Source organism: Phaethon aethereus (assembly GCF_964289735.1).
Source record: "Phaethon aethereus genome assembly, chromosome: Z".
NCBI classification, from domain to species: domain Eukaryota; kingdom Metazoa; phylum Chordata; class Aves; order Phaethontiformes; family Phaethontidae; genus Phaethon; species Phaethon aethereus.
The window spans coordinates 42,585,553-42,601,297 of record NC_138577.1 but is presented as its reverse complement, the minus strand read 5'-3'; the positions used below and the strand labels follow the sequence as shown (position 1 = coordinate 42,601,297).

The 15,745-nt window shown below is 39.9% G+C and overlaps 1 protein-coding gene across 2 annotated transcripts in view; it reads right to left on the bottom strand.

Moving 5' to 3' along the window:
* The window catches only part of TRPM3 (transient receptor potential cation channel subfamily M member 3), a gene marked incomplete at both ends in the record, with an annotated part of 416,264 nt that overhangs the window by 58,485 nt on the left and 342,034 nt on the right, over window positions 1-15,745 (bottom strand). For both annotated transcript variants that reach the window (XM_082013364.1, XM_082013365.1), the window contains one exon: window positions 7,572-7,644. In XM_082013364.1, coding sequence (XP_081869490.1) covers window positions 7,572-7,644 — 73 coding nt within the window. The remainder of the gene's footprint in view (window positions 1-7,571; window positions 7,645-15,745) is intronic.

The following is a 15,745-nucleotide window of genomic DNA, read 5'->3' as shown; positions in this document are numbered from 1 at the left end:
CAATAGTCGTGCATTTGACACACATCTTTTATGAATTCCCACCTGGCAAGGTGGGGATCCTGTACAAGCATACCTCGAAGATCTCCAGAGTATCTCCTCTATGTATTTGTACTGATGGGTCTTGGTGGGACAAATTTCCCTTCATACATGCAATATTCATGTGAGAAAGCATGCTGTAAAGCTGGTGTCAAGGTATAATTTATCCAAATTAAATAAGAAACTATGCGGATAGTTTCTTATAGGGTTTGGAGCTGTTTGTTTTTTGGAAGTGAGAGTATGTTTTTCCCTGTAGTTTTAATGGAAGCTATGGGACATTCCTGCCCTGCTGTGCTTTTTTAATATTTCACTAAGGATTTCATGGTTATTAGCTAATTTGTAATAGTAAAACAGTATTTGCGCTTCAGTGTCACAGGGAGAAATGGCCTGAATGAACGGATCAACCAAATAAATAAAGGACCCTTTGCCTTTTAACTGCATAGCTGCTTGCAGTGGTTAGATGATTGTACAAAGGTTCATTTTTTAAAAGCCTCACACCTCCACTGTTTTCTTGTCTCTATTAATTCTCATACTAATATCATGGAGTGAGGACAAACAAAATCTTTTCATTACTTCAAACCATTTTGTCCCCATTTCAATAGTCTTATTTCATAACTCTCAATTTTGCAGTCAGTTCACTGCTGTGAAACTTTGTCAAATATTTGGGAATATCTACAGCAATTATTTGGGAGATGGTGGACCGTAGATCATCCAGATCACTTTAGTTTTATTATGGAGTGAGCTCTGATAAAAAGGTAGGTGATGCAGGGGCAGAACGATAGAAAGAAATGAAGAAGGAAAAACAGTGAAAACAGTAAAAGACCTTTCTGTGACTAAGAAGCAACGGGAGCACCCCTTTGCCTAAGACACAGCTTCTCATTGCTATATACTACAACAGAGACAAAAGCTCTCACAGGACACCTCCTGGGGGATGCCAACAGCATCTGAACCTTTCTGAGTTTCTTAGACAAGCAACATGCAACATTCAAGAACAGAAAATATTTACCTTTGGGAAGGGTAAAAATGTCTCTACAGTTCTACTCATAAAAACAGAAAAAATCCTACCTACACAGTGGGTATGACAGTGTAAATTAAGTACAGAGAGCAACTAATGTTCTCTCCCTTTCTGAAGCAAACAACAGATCCTCCCAAAATGTCATTGGATCTCCTCCTTCCCATCTGTGTGCCTGCAGGAGAAGCGAGAGCTTCGGCAGGTACTCAGGCAAGCTGTCTGGTAAGCAGTGGAGGAGGCACATAGGTGAACTCCAAAACCCAGGGGCAGTGATGGGGATCCCACAGCCTGGCATCATTTTGCACCTGCGATGGGGGAGCTCAACCTCCTGGTTTAGGAAAATAAACTGTCTGCAGCCTACAGTCTGGGTAGCCAGGAGTGCAGCCTGGTTAGAAACCATTTTGGATCAAGAGTAGATCAGATGGACTTGTTAACGAATTACTTGGGGAAGGAAGTGGCCTACTTACACTGCCTCCACTTCAGCCAAAACTCAAGCCAAATCATAGAGGCTCCAGGCGAACACCTTGCGAGCCCTAGCAGGCAGCCGTCCCCAGTTTGTGCTGAGTGGCCTAGCACTCCTGGACCTTTTCGTGCTTTAGGAAGGACCTAAACCTTGGATGAACACAGGGCCTCTGGTGCATCAGATCATGTGAAAGAGCAACTGGCATGGGGCATGAGGTGGTGGCTGCACCTCCAGAAAGGCCCCCAAGCCCAGCAGTTCACCAGAATTGTTTTCTTTGAGCATGCTTACTGCTCCAAATGCTGAGCAGAGAGGAAAGCAAGCCATGGTGCAGCCTCTGTCCCTCCATCATGTTTAAGGCTGCCAGCAGTGGACAAGTTTTCCTGTGGGTGCATGTGCAGTCCCAGAGATGATTCCCTTCTCAGTGCTTGTTACCCTAACAGTTCATTTTATTGTCCCACAGAGTGCTGCAGACATTTGGCAGTTGAACAAAATGCATGGTTTCTCAAGCGGTTTTTGTACTTCAGGTCCAAACCAGTCCATCAGCTAGGGTGTAGACTGGGCAGTAGAGGTCTGCATGCTGGGGCTCTGATGCACATCATGGGATGGCTGCTCCCAGAGTGAGGTTGCTGGAAAGCCCTTGCACCCTTCTCCTCTTTCCTGTTTTCCCTATGTGGTTTTCCAGTGAATGTGGGTTACACTGGCATTACGTAAGAGGAGAAGGAAAAGAAAAGCTGTAAAAGTTTGTACAGAGCAGCATATGGGCTGTGGACGCTGCTTAATCAATTTTATTCCAGGATGGACTAATCACTTTTGACTCAAATAGAAAAGAAAGTATTCAGGATATTTCAGGTGGAATTCTATCCATATTAATAAGTAAAAATAATTCCACTAATATAAGAAAAACTCCCTAGAACAAATGTGAGGTGGTCTTTCTTAAGATGCTGTCTCCTTTCAGTCATATCCTTGATTGAATTTGATGCCACAGAGCAAAGATTTGAGTCAGTAAAAAGAATCCAAAATGTGACCTCCCTGAGGACTCATCTTGCTCATGAGCATCACTGCAATGTACCCAAATCAAAGCCAAAGGATATATGGGAAATGAAAAAATAAGGCAGAGTTCATAACTGCTCTCATCAACTCAATACAGTGGAAACACTTCTTAGGCCCTTAATACTGTCAGTGGTGAGAAATTAGCATTTCCTCTCCTTACATTTCTGTTTCATCCCATCTCATGGAAAGGTTCTTGTTTAGTTGCATTGTATTATTTTAATTACTGTGGTATACTTGCTGCTTTAAATAGTGTTTTAGGCAGTATGACTAATGTCTATGTAATATTTACTTAGTATTCTGGTGTCTGGCTGAGCATAAGATATGTTCCTCAAAAGAATGTTTTAAGACAATATGACTAATGTCTGCAGTGGGACTCTTCCTTCCCTTCATCTGCTCCTAGAACAGTTGCATTTGGGAATGCAATGCATTGATTTGGCAGTATTTTATTTCACTATAGATATTGCTGGATATAGATAGACAATGCAAGGATGGTGCAAAGTTGAATGAACAAGAAGGAGGTCTGGGACAGCTGTTAGTTCCTGCAAGCGTTAGTTTTATGCTTTTAGGTGGCCATCCAGGAGTGCTTGGATATCTTGCATTGATTCTTCTGATAAAAAGTCATATGGTCTATCCAACATCTTGGACCAAAAGTGCAATACTCCTTGATGGTAAAGCCTGGGACCATACACTTGACTCCATCCTAGGTGAGCCAGGGTACATGTCAGACAATGAGTGTTGTGCCCTTGCAGGTTCCCAGATTACTGAAAAGGTAGACCACAGGCTTTTACATACTGGCTAAAGTTTACTGTGATCAGTGTAAACCTCTAAAGGAATCTCCTGGGAAAGTCCAGGATACTTAGCGCTCAGGAATCTGGAAAGATAAAATGACACAAACCTGATCTATCTAGACAGAAATAGTTGTTGGAGACTCCTTTTCACAGTGCTTCTAAGCATGTCAGTGTCCTCTTTGAATCATCATTTAAAGAAAAGAATTAGATTAGGGAAAATAGCAATCCAAATTAACTTACTGCTCTGCATCTCAGCAGGTTTTACGTTGTCTTCTGTTTCAGCAGCTCTTTGGTGAAAAGGCTGCGTTTCCACTGCATTTGCTACAAACATCTTCCTGGCATTTAGCAAATCAAATTACAATAACAAAGCTGATAGCAACAACAACTATAAGAGCAGTAACCATATATCTGGCCTAACTCTGAAATCCTTCTGTGTCAGTGATTTCATGGTTGGCAGACCATCACAGTGTCTTCCAGGACCATCTGATACTACATGATGGCTTTCAGTGAGCATGAATCATGACTTATTCACAGGCTGGAAAGTAGAGACATCAGATCTGCATTAGCCTAACATGGCTTATCTCAGAGGGTCACATGGCGGTAATATCACAATATGCGTATACCACACAGCACCTCTTTCCCAAAGCTAACAATTGCACTGGGAAGGCTTCTGGAGCACCAGCTGAAACATGGTTGGTGCTGCTAGTATGCTCCAGACATTGCAACAGCTTCGTGAACTAGGATCTTTGATGCCACTTCAAAACAATTATATTTTAGAACATCTCCATATGCTGTCTTTAACTTCCCTGTCATATGCCTTCTGCTCAGTTAGCAGCTGCAAAAGGACAAAATCCATTACTGTGTGAGTTCCAACTGTTCAAGTTAAAGAGAGCACAGTTAAACCGTATCAATAAATTTACTTGCTACAAATTCATGCAATTGGAAACTTACTTCCCACATTTGCATGTCTCTAAATTAAAAAAGAAAAAAGAATTCACAAGCCATATGCTGTTGTGACATCTATGCGATGTAAATTGATAACCAGTTTGGATGCCATTCCCTAGTTTATGGGAGATCACTTCCAAGAAAGATAGATCTGCTGACAAGATTAAACAAGTGACTCATGAAAACAAACAAGGAAATAATCTCTCATAGTCAGTGCATGGTTTGGGGCTTGTAGACTATCCCCAGGATAGTTCCTGCGTTGGTGGTGCACCTGATGTGGGTTTGAAAAGAGACCAGCTCATCACAAGTCTTACACAGCAAGCAGGAAATGACACTTCATGTTTCCCAAACCTTGTTCTCCTCCTACTCTCTGAACAAATCACTCACACCATGGTGGGTCTGGTAATTAGGTGGTGTGCACCTTGAATACTGGCTAGCAAGGACTGCAAAATCCTTCAGTGAGACTGAGAAAAAGTAACCAATAATGACTCACCAGTTTCATACTTTCCTTTGCCCCCTTTTCACACAGTGCTGAAGAGGTGAAAGAGATTAGATTCCTGAATCTAAACTTAAGAATTTCAAGGTAATTCAGACCCAGTCTTCAAATCTGCTTACTAGTAAATCAACAGACAAGTGATTCAGCATTGTTACCTCAGATTTCTTGATTTGATGAAAAGCCCAACTATCCATCAGCCTGATGGGGTACATTTACAGAAAGGCAGTATTTCTTTTAGGGTGGGCCAGGACCTTTGTACAAAGATATGATATGAATAAGGACAACTGACTTGCCTGAGACACATGATCTCATCTTTGCACGCATTGATTAAAAAGTTATATGGACTTCTGTTCCCTGTGATCAGAAAGCTCAGAGTAAGAAGAGGCATTTGATAAATCTAATCTTCACAGAGTACCTTCATGATCAGAAAATACTGATGAGCAAGCAAGATGAGGTGTAAGTTTTAGTTCCTTTGGTTGTTGAGCAAGACACAAGTGCTGCTGCCATGAGCAGATTACCAAATCAAGATTGTCAACCAAGCATGAAAGGAGATGTCAAACTTACACAGATCCAGGCACCTTCCGAGCTAACAGAAGTTCACTACTACGTCTTGCACTACTGTTATGAAGAGGGGAGGTAATTTTATTTTACTAAGGAGACAACAGGGCCAATTAGCCACTTGCAAAATGGTTATTCCAGACTGGAGAGGACTACTCATATACGCAGACTGCAACCATAGTACAGTTGCTCATGTAAATACTTCAAAAGAACTTTTGAAACAGAAAACAATCCCTCACAGGCCTATGATTTATTTTCTTCAGCTTCCAAGAGGCAGCTTTCAAGTTGGTAAAAGACTCCAGGGATCTATGTTGGGATTCAGACCTTGAAAATATACCTAGAAAAAGTGGAATCACAACCTTAGGACAATCTGTATCTTACTAACAGAAATCAAGAGCAGTAGTTTCAGTGATTGTCTTAAGAACAAATGTGAAAAGAATACACTTTACACTGAAGATAATGAAGGATCCAGATATATTTAAGATAAAAATGAAATCTGTAATCAAAATATTTCCTAAGGATAGAAAAGAGGAATTTGGTGATGAATGCAATTCTTGTTCCTTGCTTTGAACTAATTTCTTTTTCCTTTCTTCACCTTGATTTATATTGTTTCTGTGTGAAGATGTCCAAAATACCTTGAGATTTAATTATGCAGATGGCTAAAACTTGTTACCTCAGGATAAATAGTCATGTTACCTGCAGGACAAACAATTGATATCTTGATTGAAATGAGCAAAAGTAGTGGAGAAAGCAGTACTTCAGAAGTAAAAACTACCAGAGCAAATTAATTCCAGCTTATTTCCTTGGCTGGTAGCTATCAGCTTGCAATTGTACTTTTGAAGTGGCCAGTGTTTGTTTACTCCTCCTGTCTAGACTTTTGTTTTAAATGTTTGAAGTAATATTTTTGAAATGGGATTAATAGTTGTGTAAAAGGTAAAATACTATTTTCTTTTGTTAGGTGAAAGTTACTCAGGCCTTCTCTCTTTTCTCTTCATACAGCTTTTGTGAGCCTGCACAGGAAGACACTGAGAAGAAAATTGAGTCCTGGAACAAGCAAGACTAATTCCCATTACCTTTCAAACACCCAGTAAATCTATTAAATTTTTTTTTACTCAAATTCAGGTCTGCCACGTGGCATTATGTACCCTCTTATTCAGGTGTGGTCTTGGCAATAGCATGATGACAACTGCTAGAGAGCCTCATGAAGCATAAATTTCTCCAGTCACCTTTGGAAGTCCATTCCCTAATGTTTCTCAGATTGCTCTTTAAAATTATTTAGTGTCTCTTACTCTCTGTTTTTAAAGTCAGTATGGCCTGTACTACATAGCACAAAACAGTCCAGATGATAGCAACAAAATGACCATGGTGATTGATACATGCAACTTGTGAAAACGCCATTTGGCGAAATACCATATAAATAGAGGGCTTGAACCTCCCAGCCTTTGCTTAGTTGAATAATCCTTCACTGGATAAGTAAATGTGCTTCAGACCCTTTAAAATCTCACCTGTTTCTGTATTTGCAAGCAGATATTAAACTGATAATATCATATTTTGAAGAAAGCCAAGGTAAATGGGGTGTCTGCAAGACGAGGGTTTATAATGAACTGTAGAAATGACAGATTTATTGTAAGACAATCTTTTAAGAGCATAAATGTAACATGTAATGACCTAAAAAGATTTAGTGACCTGCAAGGTTTAAGATTAAAACCCCTACCATCCCAAATAGCTGAGTTCTTAGCTCCACCAGCGAAAGCTGGAAGGAATCCCACACAGTTCCCAGACTTTCCTAGGATGACTACAGATAATGTTTTACTTTGAAAATAGTGCCAGTTTAATCTAAAGGGAGATAACCTCCTTGGATGTTCTACTAGCTAACAAGGCAATCTAAATCTGAGAAGTTCTTTGGCTGTCTTCTTGTGAGTACTAATCTTCTTAAGTAACTGGTGGTGGTGGGGTCACTACTGATGTGTTGTGTGATGCATTAGCAGTTGTGGATGGAGAATAAAAATTCAGAAAGGAAAACCTGTAGCTATTTAAACATTAAAGAAAGAGCTGGATTAGTATAAAGCAGTTAGAGCAAAAAGTATACTTCAATTTCATAGTAGAAATTTACCATCTAGGTACGCTAGATATTGTCAATAAATGCAGGTTTCAGCACAGCAGAGACATAGAGTTAATCCATTTGGATTGATACAGACTCACTGTGGGGTGAAACTCCATTACCTTTTAGCAATGCTGTCAGGATAGCTAAATCAATATCCTGGTGTCCTTCTGATCCCATGCGAAATACTGTGATCTGAAATGTTAAAAGACAATGCCATTATTTAAACCAGGGTAATTTTTTAAAAAAGAAATCAAATCAGGGAAGCATCATCTGGGTCTCAAAATGTCCTAATGGCTACAAGATGATCTTACTTTATATATTTCATGAGAAGTTTATTAGATAGGATTAATGCATAGTATTTTTTGTGAGATAAAATTTGCTAAAGGTAGAAATTTTATTAATAAGCATATGGAAGAAAAGTCTTCAGTGATACTTACAGGGTGAAATTAGAGATGAAGGAATGTTCTTGTACTAGAGTAACATCAGATTTAGTGTTCCCAATGCATTACTAGGAAGGAATTATGTGTATTATAGGTTGTGGACCTAATTTATGGCATATGGCATTGAATAAATATTTTCAACCAAATTTAGCAACCTCCTCAACCTCATGGTTTTATACAGCAGAAACTTAGATAACTAATCTAAGAACTAGGCTTCTGACAGGTCCATAAACGTCGTTAGCCATGTGCAATTGGTGACTTATCACTGTAAGATACAAGCTTTGAGGCAGTGAGGTGACATAGACAATTTGTGAAGAACAAGAATGAATATAGTGGAGCTGTTCTTTCAAGCCAGTTGCACTCTTGGTTAAGACTACCCTGAAACATATAGAAGTGTAAATACCTTTGATCCTTTTGTTGCCATGGCAATAGCTGCTCTTGGGCCCCTCCTTCTTGTGAAGCAACTGAGACTGCAGCTTTTTATTAGTGCCTTTCCTTTACTAATGAAACCTATGTCATCATTTTGATCTGAATACCTGTTATCTGTTTTTCTTTTTCCTTTCGCCAGTACAGACTGCGGTTTTTTTTTTTTTAATTGAGTGATACCTTTAGTTAGGAATTTTTTTACAACATATTTTAAACATATAGACATATTTTACACTCATATTCAGCAGCATATGTTGTCTCCACATTCCTAGATTCTTACTCATACAGCACCATTGAACTGCAGCAGCATCTGGGATAGAGATCAGCAAACACCAGGGCACAAAGAAAGTGTATTGTGACAGGGAAAGGAGAGATATAAAGTGGTCAAAGCTGAGACAACACCTTAGTGACAAGCTTCAGTATGCCAGCTGAAATAGGCCTGCAGAGTGTATCCCGAGAAATCCAGCGTAGTTCTCCTGTAACACCTTTTCTACTTTCACTTAACCCTAAGGCTCTCAGGGGTTCAAAAGGAGGTAAGAGACTTTGGCATCAGCAACAGTAGCATGTTAAAGACTGACAAGGCAAACTGAATGAAATAATAGGAAACTGGATTAGCTCAATTAGTCAACTGATTTAGATGATGCCTAAAACAATTAATGTGAGAAAACATTTATGTTAGGTTGTTCACCCCAGTTACAGTAGATTGTTTTCAAATTAGACTTAGTTTGACCCTTCAAAGTGTTCCTGAGACAAAGCATATATACTACAAATGATACTTTAAACAATCTATTTTCTCTCTCCCCCTGGAATCTGCAGATGTTTCTGGCAAACCATGTGATGTCTATGCCCATCCCGCAACTTTTAGAATAGAATAGAATAGAATAGAATAGAATAGAATAGAATAGTTCTAGCTGGAAGGGACCTGCAATGATCATCTAGTCCAACTGCCTGACCACTTCAATGGTGACCAAGAGTTAAAGCATGTTAAGATCATTGTCCAAATGCCTGTTAAAGACTGACAAGCATGGGGCATTGACCATCTCACTGGGAAGCATGTTTCAGGGTTTGACCACCCTCTCGGTAAAGAAATGTTTCCAGATGTTTTTCCTAATTTTTTTTTTTTATGTCCTCAGTGACTGGCAAGGAAGCTTTCCCTGCAGCGCAGGCAGTCTGCTCCTCTGACCTGTGGAGCACAGGTAATGTGGGTAGAAATACATGTTTCTATGTATGTCTCATCTCAAAACACAGTAAAAATGTGAGACAATGAGATGAGCCGCTCTACTGTACATGCTCATGATGTACCTCCTGTGCCACAGCTGATGAACTGCGCCACAGGGGTGAGCAGCCAGGCAGGCAGGGCAGAAGGCAGAGGAAGGGACAGCCGTCCTCCCTCTCCCCCCGGGAAGGTGGAACATCTCCCTTCTGGTGGGCAGCTCCGGCAGGTGCTGACAATAGTGGGGGGAAAACTGTTGTCCCGTAACAGTCTGATCATAACATCCTCACCACACTCCCTACCCCATTTTTGCAGCAACGGGCACCTCCATAGCACTGAGGAGAAGTGTGGCAGGCTGGCAAGCAGACCAGCTAACGCTGGGAAAGCCTTCTTTGCGTCACTGCGCTTGCTGGCACCACCGCACGGCAAAAGGCCCTTCTCCTTCTTTAAGACCAAAGGTGAAGCAGCCTGCACATGGGGACCTGAAAATACTGAATAACAGGAGTTCAGCGGAAGAACTAACTAAAAACTACATCTCAAACTAAACACATGCTCAGTGGACTCCCAGCTGAATTATAGGGCATCGTATAAATTGCAAGCACTGAACATCTTATCGCCACAGGAAAACTAAGGGAAGGACTTTGCATGTATTGGACCACATATAACCCCAAACTTTCAACTTCTCTTTCATCCCTCTTCCCTGCATGCCTCAGAAAAATAAACCCACTTCGGCAGAACAAGTTGTTGCTGTATTAAAAATAAAATAGAACTAAACTATGTAATTTAGTTACATCAGAATAAAAAGGCTGTCTTTCTACAGCAACTGTTATTTTATTATTATTTTTAAGGAGTCTAGCATAATTCAAGTAGCAAAATAAAGAAAAAGAAGATAAATAATTGGAAAAAAGATGGAACTGGAAAGAGTGCTTAGACTCATACCAGAATTATTATCATTTTGGGGGTCATGCCCGAGATTGAACTAGAATTTTAGACAGAACCAAGGCAAATTATCATGATACTTGATTTCAAAATGCCGCAAGTTTAGTACCTCAGACTCAGCTGATACTGTGGACTTTTGCTTGTTCTGAATGGACAAAATCTTTTAGGATGGTTAACAGATATGTTCAGCCTCTCCTTATGGGTTAGGTTAACTGTAACTATCTACAGGGGCTTTCTCTTTGTGATGAATGCACTCCTCCTGTTTGAGCTAACTGAACTTTGGTCCAGGCAGATGCTCAGCAAGCAGGACTAACCAAAGTTAATCCCATTGTGTGAGGCTACCAGTGAGAACTCAGCACCAACCCCCCAAAAAAACAATCTGGCTGGAGAATGGGCTGATAAGTGTCCAAAGCTGCATGAACACAACAAAAATCTGAGTACAAATCAAGCACTTTATAAATATCTGCAGCCCTCAGGGCTCATTGAGCTCTCCCTCCGTAGCAGCTGGCTGTGTGTGGTGATCTGCCCTTGAGTAGGGACACCCCTCAAGGCTGAGAGACCCCTAACCTGACACCAGACATCAATGGGTTGGTAAGAGACATTTTTTGCATGCATGTAAGATGCACTTAAGATACGTATAGTAAGCTTACATGATAATCTTTATAACCCATACTAACTTCAAGTGTAGTAAATAGTATTGACTGCCAATCCATCTGTACTTATTAATTATCTTACATACCAAAATTTACTGATTAGAACTCAATGAACTAACTACTAGATCAGATCTGAGTGATCTCTGACTCTTTTCTTGCAACACTCTCTTGTCACCGGTCCTGAAGATGATCTTGGACAACATGCAGCACCTTACTATTCTTAGTTATGCAGGTTTTTTTAATAAACTTTTCACAGCTAGTCATCCTTTGAATTACCAGTCAGTTGAAACAGCTTTTTATCAATCTGGACTCCATAGGCAGATCTTCAGCCTCTCATGGTTTCCCATGGTTTTGGGAAGATCCATTGTTTCTTCTTTCCACTATTGCTCTAAAGCTTGACCAATGTTTTTGTTCATTCACAAAGTGGAGGATTTAAAATAGAACTGCACTGTAATTAGGTGAGGAGCCAACTTTGTCACACTGTTGATAAAATCTTTATCTCTGTTGATGAAATCTTAGTCCTTAGCTGCAGCATTCTTCAGGTATAACTCGTTCGCCTTGTATCTTTGCGAGATATGTTGGTTGCTTTCACTATTGGGTGTCAGAGGTATTTGAGTATAGTAACATTTGCTTTTAAATGGCTAAAGGAAAATATTTCAGCACTCATGGCCCCGCGGAATGAATTTTGGAAGATGAGGCTTAAAGCTGCAGCATGCTGGCTGCTGAACCATTTGTATCATCATCATTTCTACTTTACCTGGCAAAGCGAGATCATTATCAAACCACGTAGCTGCAGCTTTTGTTCTTCTTCAGTAACTATTTATGATCCAGGAACAAGGCAGTGGGACTGGAGGAATACCATTTCTATGTTTTGAGTCTTAGACTAGCAGCCTGTGAGGAATCCTGAGCATCCTGAGCAGCTGTATTGCTTATTCAATGCAGCTTTATGTTAGGCTGCTGTTGTGCTTGAATGATTCTTTAATGAAGAGGGCTGCACAATCCCCTGCTTTTTCTCACAACTTCTATTAGAAATGCATCCCCAAATGCTGCCTCTCTGTTTTTTCTTGTCATATTTAAGAGTGGATAAAAAGAGAAAATAAACAAGCTTTGTAAGACACTGAGAGAGGCAGAAAAAAATACAATTTGTTTTTGGATGTGATCCCAGTGCCTTGTGCTAAAGACCCTCTTGACCTTTCCGGAAAGAAAGTATGAATTTTCCATCTGCATTTTATGAGTACAGTTATGAGGAGACAACAATTATTCCCAAAACGTGGATTTACTTCTTTACTTACACGGTCTTTGTAGTTTTCCCAGCGTCCTTTAATTTTTGTAGTCAGATGCATGAGGGAATAGGGGCATATCCTAAAGTATTTGTGCAGACCTTACACTTAGAAATGTTCAATATCTCTAGGTCTCAAGAAACGTATCTGTCTGTCTTGCTGGAGACCTGTTCTTCTCGTGATTTCTCTTCCACCAATTCACAGCTAAGAATTTTATGTTGGCAATATACTCATCTAGTTTCAAGAGTCATTAATGTATCTGGCATCTTACTAGTTGCCATTTACAGCTACTCTGGTGGGTAAATCTCTGCAGAGAACTGCGAAACAATAGGATACTGACTGCAGTCCTCTTAGAATGGGCTACAGATGCTACTGCACTACTGTATATAAAACTGCTGTGCTAATGGAAAATATCTGGGTCAGTAAACTGTATTCCCAGCTACCTCTTGCTGGATGAATGTTTGCCACTGAGACGCAAAAATAACAGTAAATTGAAGACTTAGAAACCCACTTAATGACTTATTACTAAGAAAAAAAGAAAGCCTTCATTCTTTAAATGAAAAGAAGAGACAGTGCCTAAGAGCCATTCACCTTTAAAAAGACCTAATGTAGTTGTGTTTAAGCCTGCTGTGGATTCCTAGCCCCTGTACAACTTTAGTGAAAAAACCCCTAGTAAGGTGTGTATATGAAATCCAGGACATTTAATTATATATTTATAAAAAAAACAAACAAGAAGTTTGGGTTAAAAAGTAATACATGCTTAAGACTTGCTTACCCTGCCAAAAGAAAACATGCAGTAAGAGTTGCAGTATTAGTCAGACTACCACTAACCATTCTTTTGCATTGCTGTGAAAAAGGGAAGATTAGTTTAAACAGAGAAATTTTCTTTATGATGATTTGATTCAAACCGTATCTATAAAATGGTTTTCTGTTTTTCTGAACATAAATGTATTAGAGAAAAAACCTGTCATTTACCCTACTCAGCTATTTCTTTTGAGCCCCAAACCAATTTACATTCAAAGAAGAAAAAAAAAAAAAGTACTTTTTTTAACTCCCAGGGATTTGGGCCACATTATTACTTCCACACTATTTGTGGGCTTGAAATTACTTTTTCGGGTAATTGCCTGAGGGCTCTCAGTGAACAACTGTGAATTCCAATGGCAAGCTTTTTTTTAATGTATTTTTCTTCTTTTCTTTACAAATATAATAGAAACTGATGTTAATATCCCTTACAAATACAAAACTGTATTGCACCACACTGAAGAAAGAGTTAAATCTTCAGATGAAACACACCTGAAACAGACAAGCAAAAATGCCTCTAAGTCACCAATAAAGATTGTACCAACAAGCTGCAGAAAGTGTTAACAGGCATCCAGATTCTTGCTAAACGTAACTCTAATGTCTGGATTTCTTTTGACACTCCCATAGTGATCTACTTGCAAAATGCAGTAGGTAGCAGCTACTTCCAGTTCTGGGGGTAGCTGGGCGAGTACCACCTGCTCTGCTGGCCTCCTTTCAGGAGGAGGTGGTTGGGACCCACCAGCCAAACCCTGTGTCACAAGACTACCTCTCATTTGCCTCCACAAAACCTGCCTGAGTGAAATGCATGAGGTTTGCCCTTAAAAGCAGGAAAAGACAGGCCCCTGCCAAAAAAAAAAAAAAAAAAAAAGGAAAAGTCTTCCATCTGCTTCATTGCAGATTTTACTAAAGTATCTTAATGGGAACAGGATTAACTTCCAGGAAAAAAAAGTCTAGCTGTGTCCTAATTCTTCCTAGGAGAGTGTGCTAGCACATCACTGAGCCAAAACAGACCTTCTCTGCAAGCACAATGATTGCAGCACACTGTGATACTTGCCAGCAATAAGTACAGTCCAGCAGCGTAGAAACCTAATTTTCAGGCAGGGCAGGTAGAAAGCAAGTGAAAAAACAAAGAGATGGAGGGGGAAAAAAAGCAAGGTTGGGAGGAGAAAGGTGGGGAGAGATTGTCTGACCTTAGACTCTACCAAAAGCACTCATTTTAAAACAGCTCTGCTTTCTGTTTAGCACTGGCTCCACTCTTGTTTGACAGATTACTTTTTCTTTCCCTTTCCCTTTCCCTTTCCTCTACATAGTTGCTGGCTCAGCAGGCTCAGTTTAACCGAATGTGATGCGTTCTGTTGTTTTCCTGCCATCACACCGACACTGCTTTGCACTTCTCTAGGCAAAGCCAGGTAATACTGTCTCACCTGAGAGCAGTGAATACCAGACAGGCTTTCAGAAGTTATTCACACACCGGGAAACACAGATATTACACTGCCACTTAGGCTTTTGCAAGTTCTGTACGCACGTAAATGCAGGGTTATCTTAGAAATACAAATCACAGCTGTCCATGGGCAGATGTGTACATGTGGTCTCTTTAATGGCAGCTGCCAAATCAAAGGACCAGCTAAGAAGAGGGTATGTCAAATAGATGCTGAGGAGAGAAGGTGTGGTCAAACAATCAGCAGGGAGGATGCAGTGCACACCTGCACAGACAGGTTTTTTATGCTCTGTCATGAAGGACACGAGAGATGAAGGAAAATCATTCTCTACACCTCATTCTCTCGCTGACTAGTGAATGGATATCTGAAGACAAAGGAAAAAAACAGGGTGGCAGTGATGAGAGCAGAGAAAGCAGCCAAGAATGCTCTCTTTACATACTGTATTGATAGCACCTTAAGAATGCTGCGAATTATTCATGCTTTTAGAGCTGGAGTTGTTTCTCACCACCATTTCACTATGACATCAGGAGAAAACATAAAGTGATTTAAAATTCATTCAAAGTGAATCTTTTTTTCCTGCTATTTCCAGAAAATTTTTGAATGTCTTTAAATCTCACCTCTGACAAGCACACAAGTTGTTTGTATGCATCTTGGTTACATAAGTCAGGAAAAAACAACTCCCTTTTCTACAGAAAAGCAGATGAAATTGTGACTACAACCTTAAACTCTCCTGTTTGAGAGCACCGGTTGGTTCAGCAAAATATGAAATCCCTTCCAGAGTACATGTTGACATTCATAATTTAGCTTGGCCTACCTGAATATTTCAGAGGAAAATTACCCTGAAAAGAAAAATGAGAGTTTGATAAAACAAAACATTAAAGAAGGTCAGTTATGCAAAGCCTCAAAATGGTTCACATAAGAGGGGAAAGCATTTCCTTTTTTCTTGCAATGAATAATTGTGTTTATCTCAGGGGAAAAGCTGCTTGATGTGGAGGCATAACAAAGATCAAAGCGAGCAGGTGAGTCAATAGATAATACTGCAGAAGAAAGGGGATGGCCAAATAAGAGGAAATTTAGGGATAGAAAGATTAGAGAAAATTAT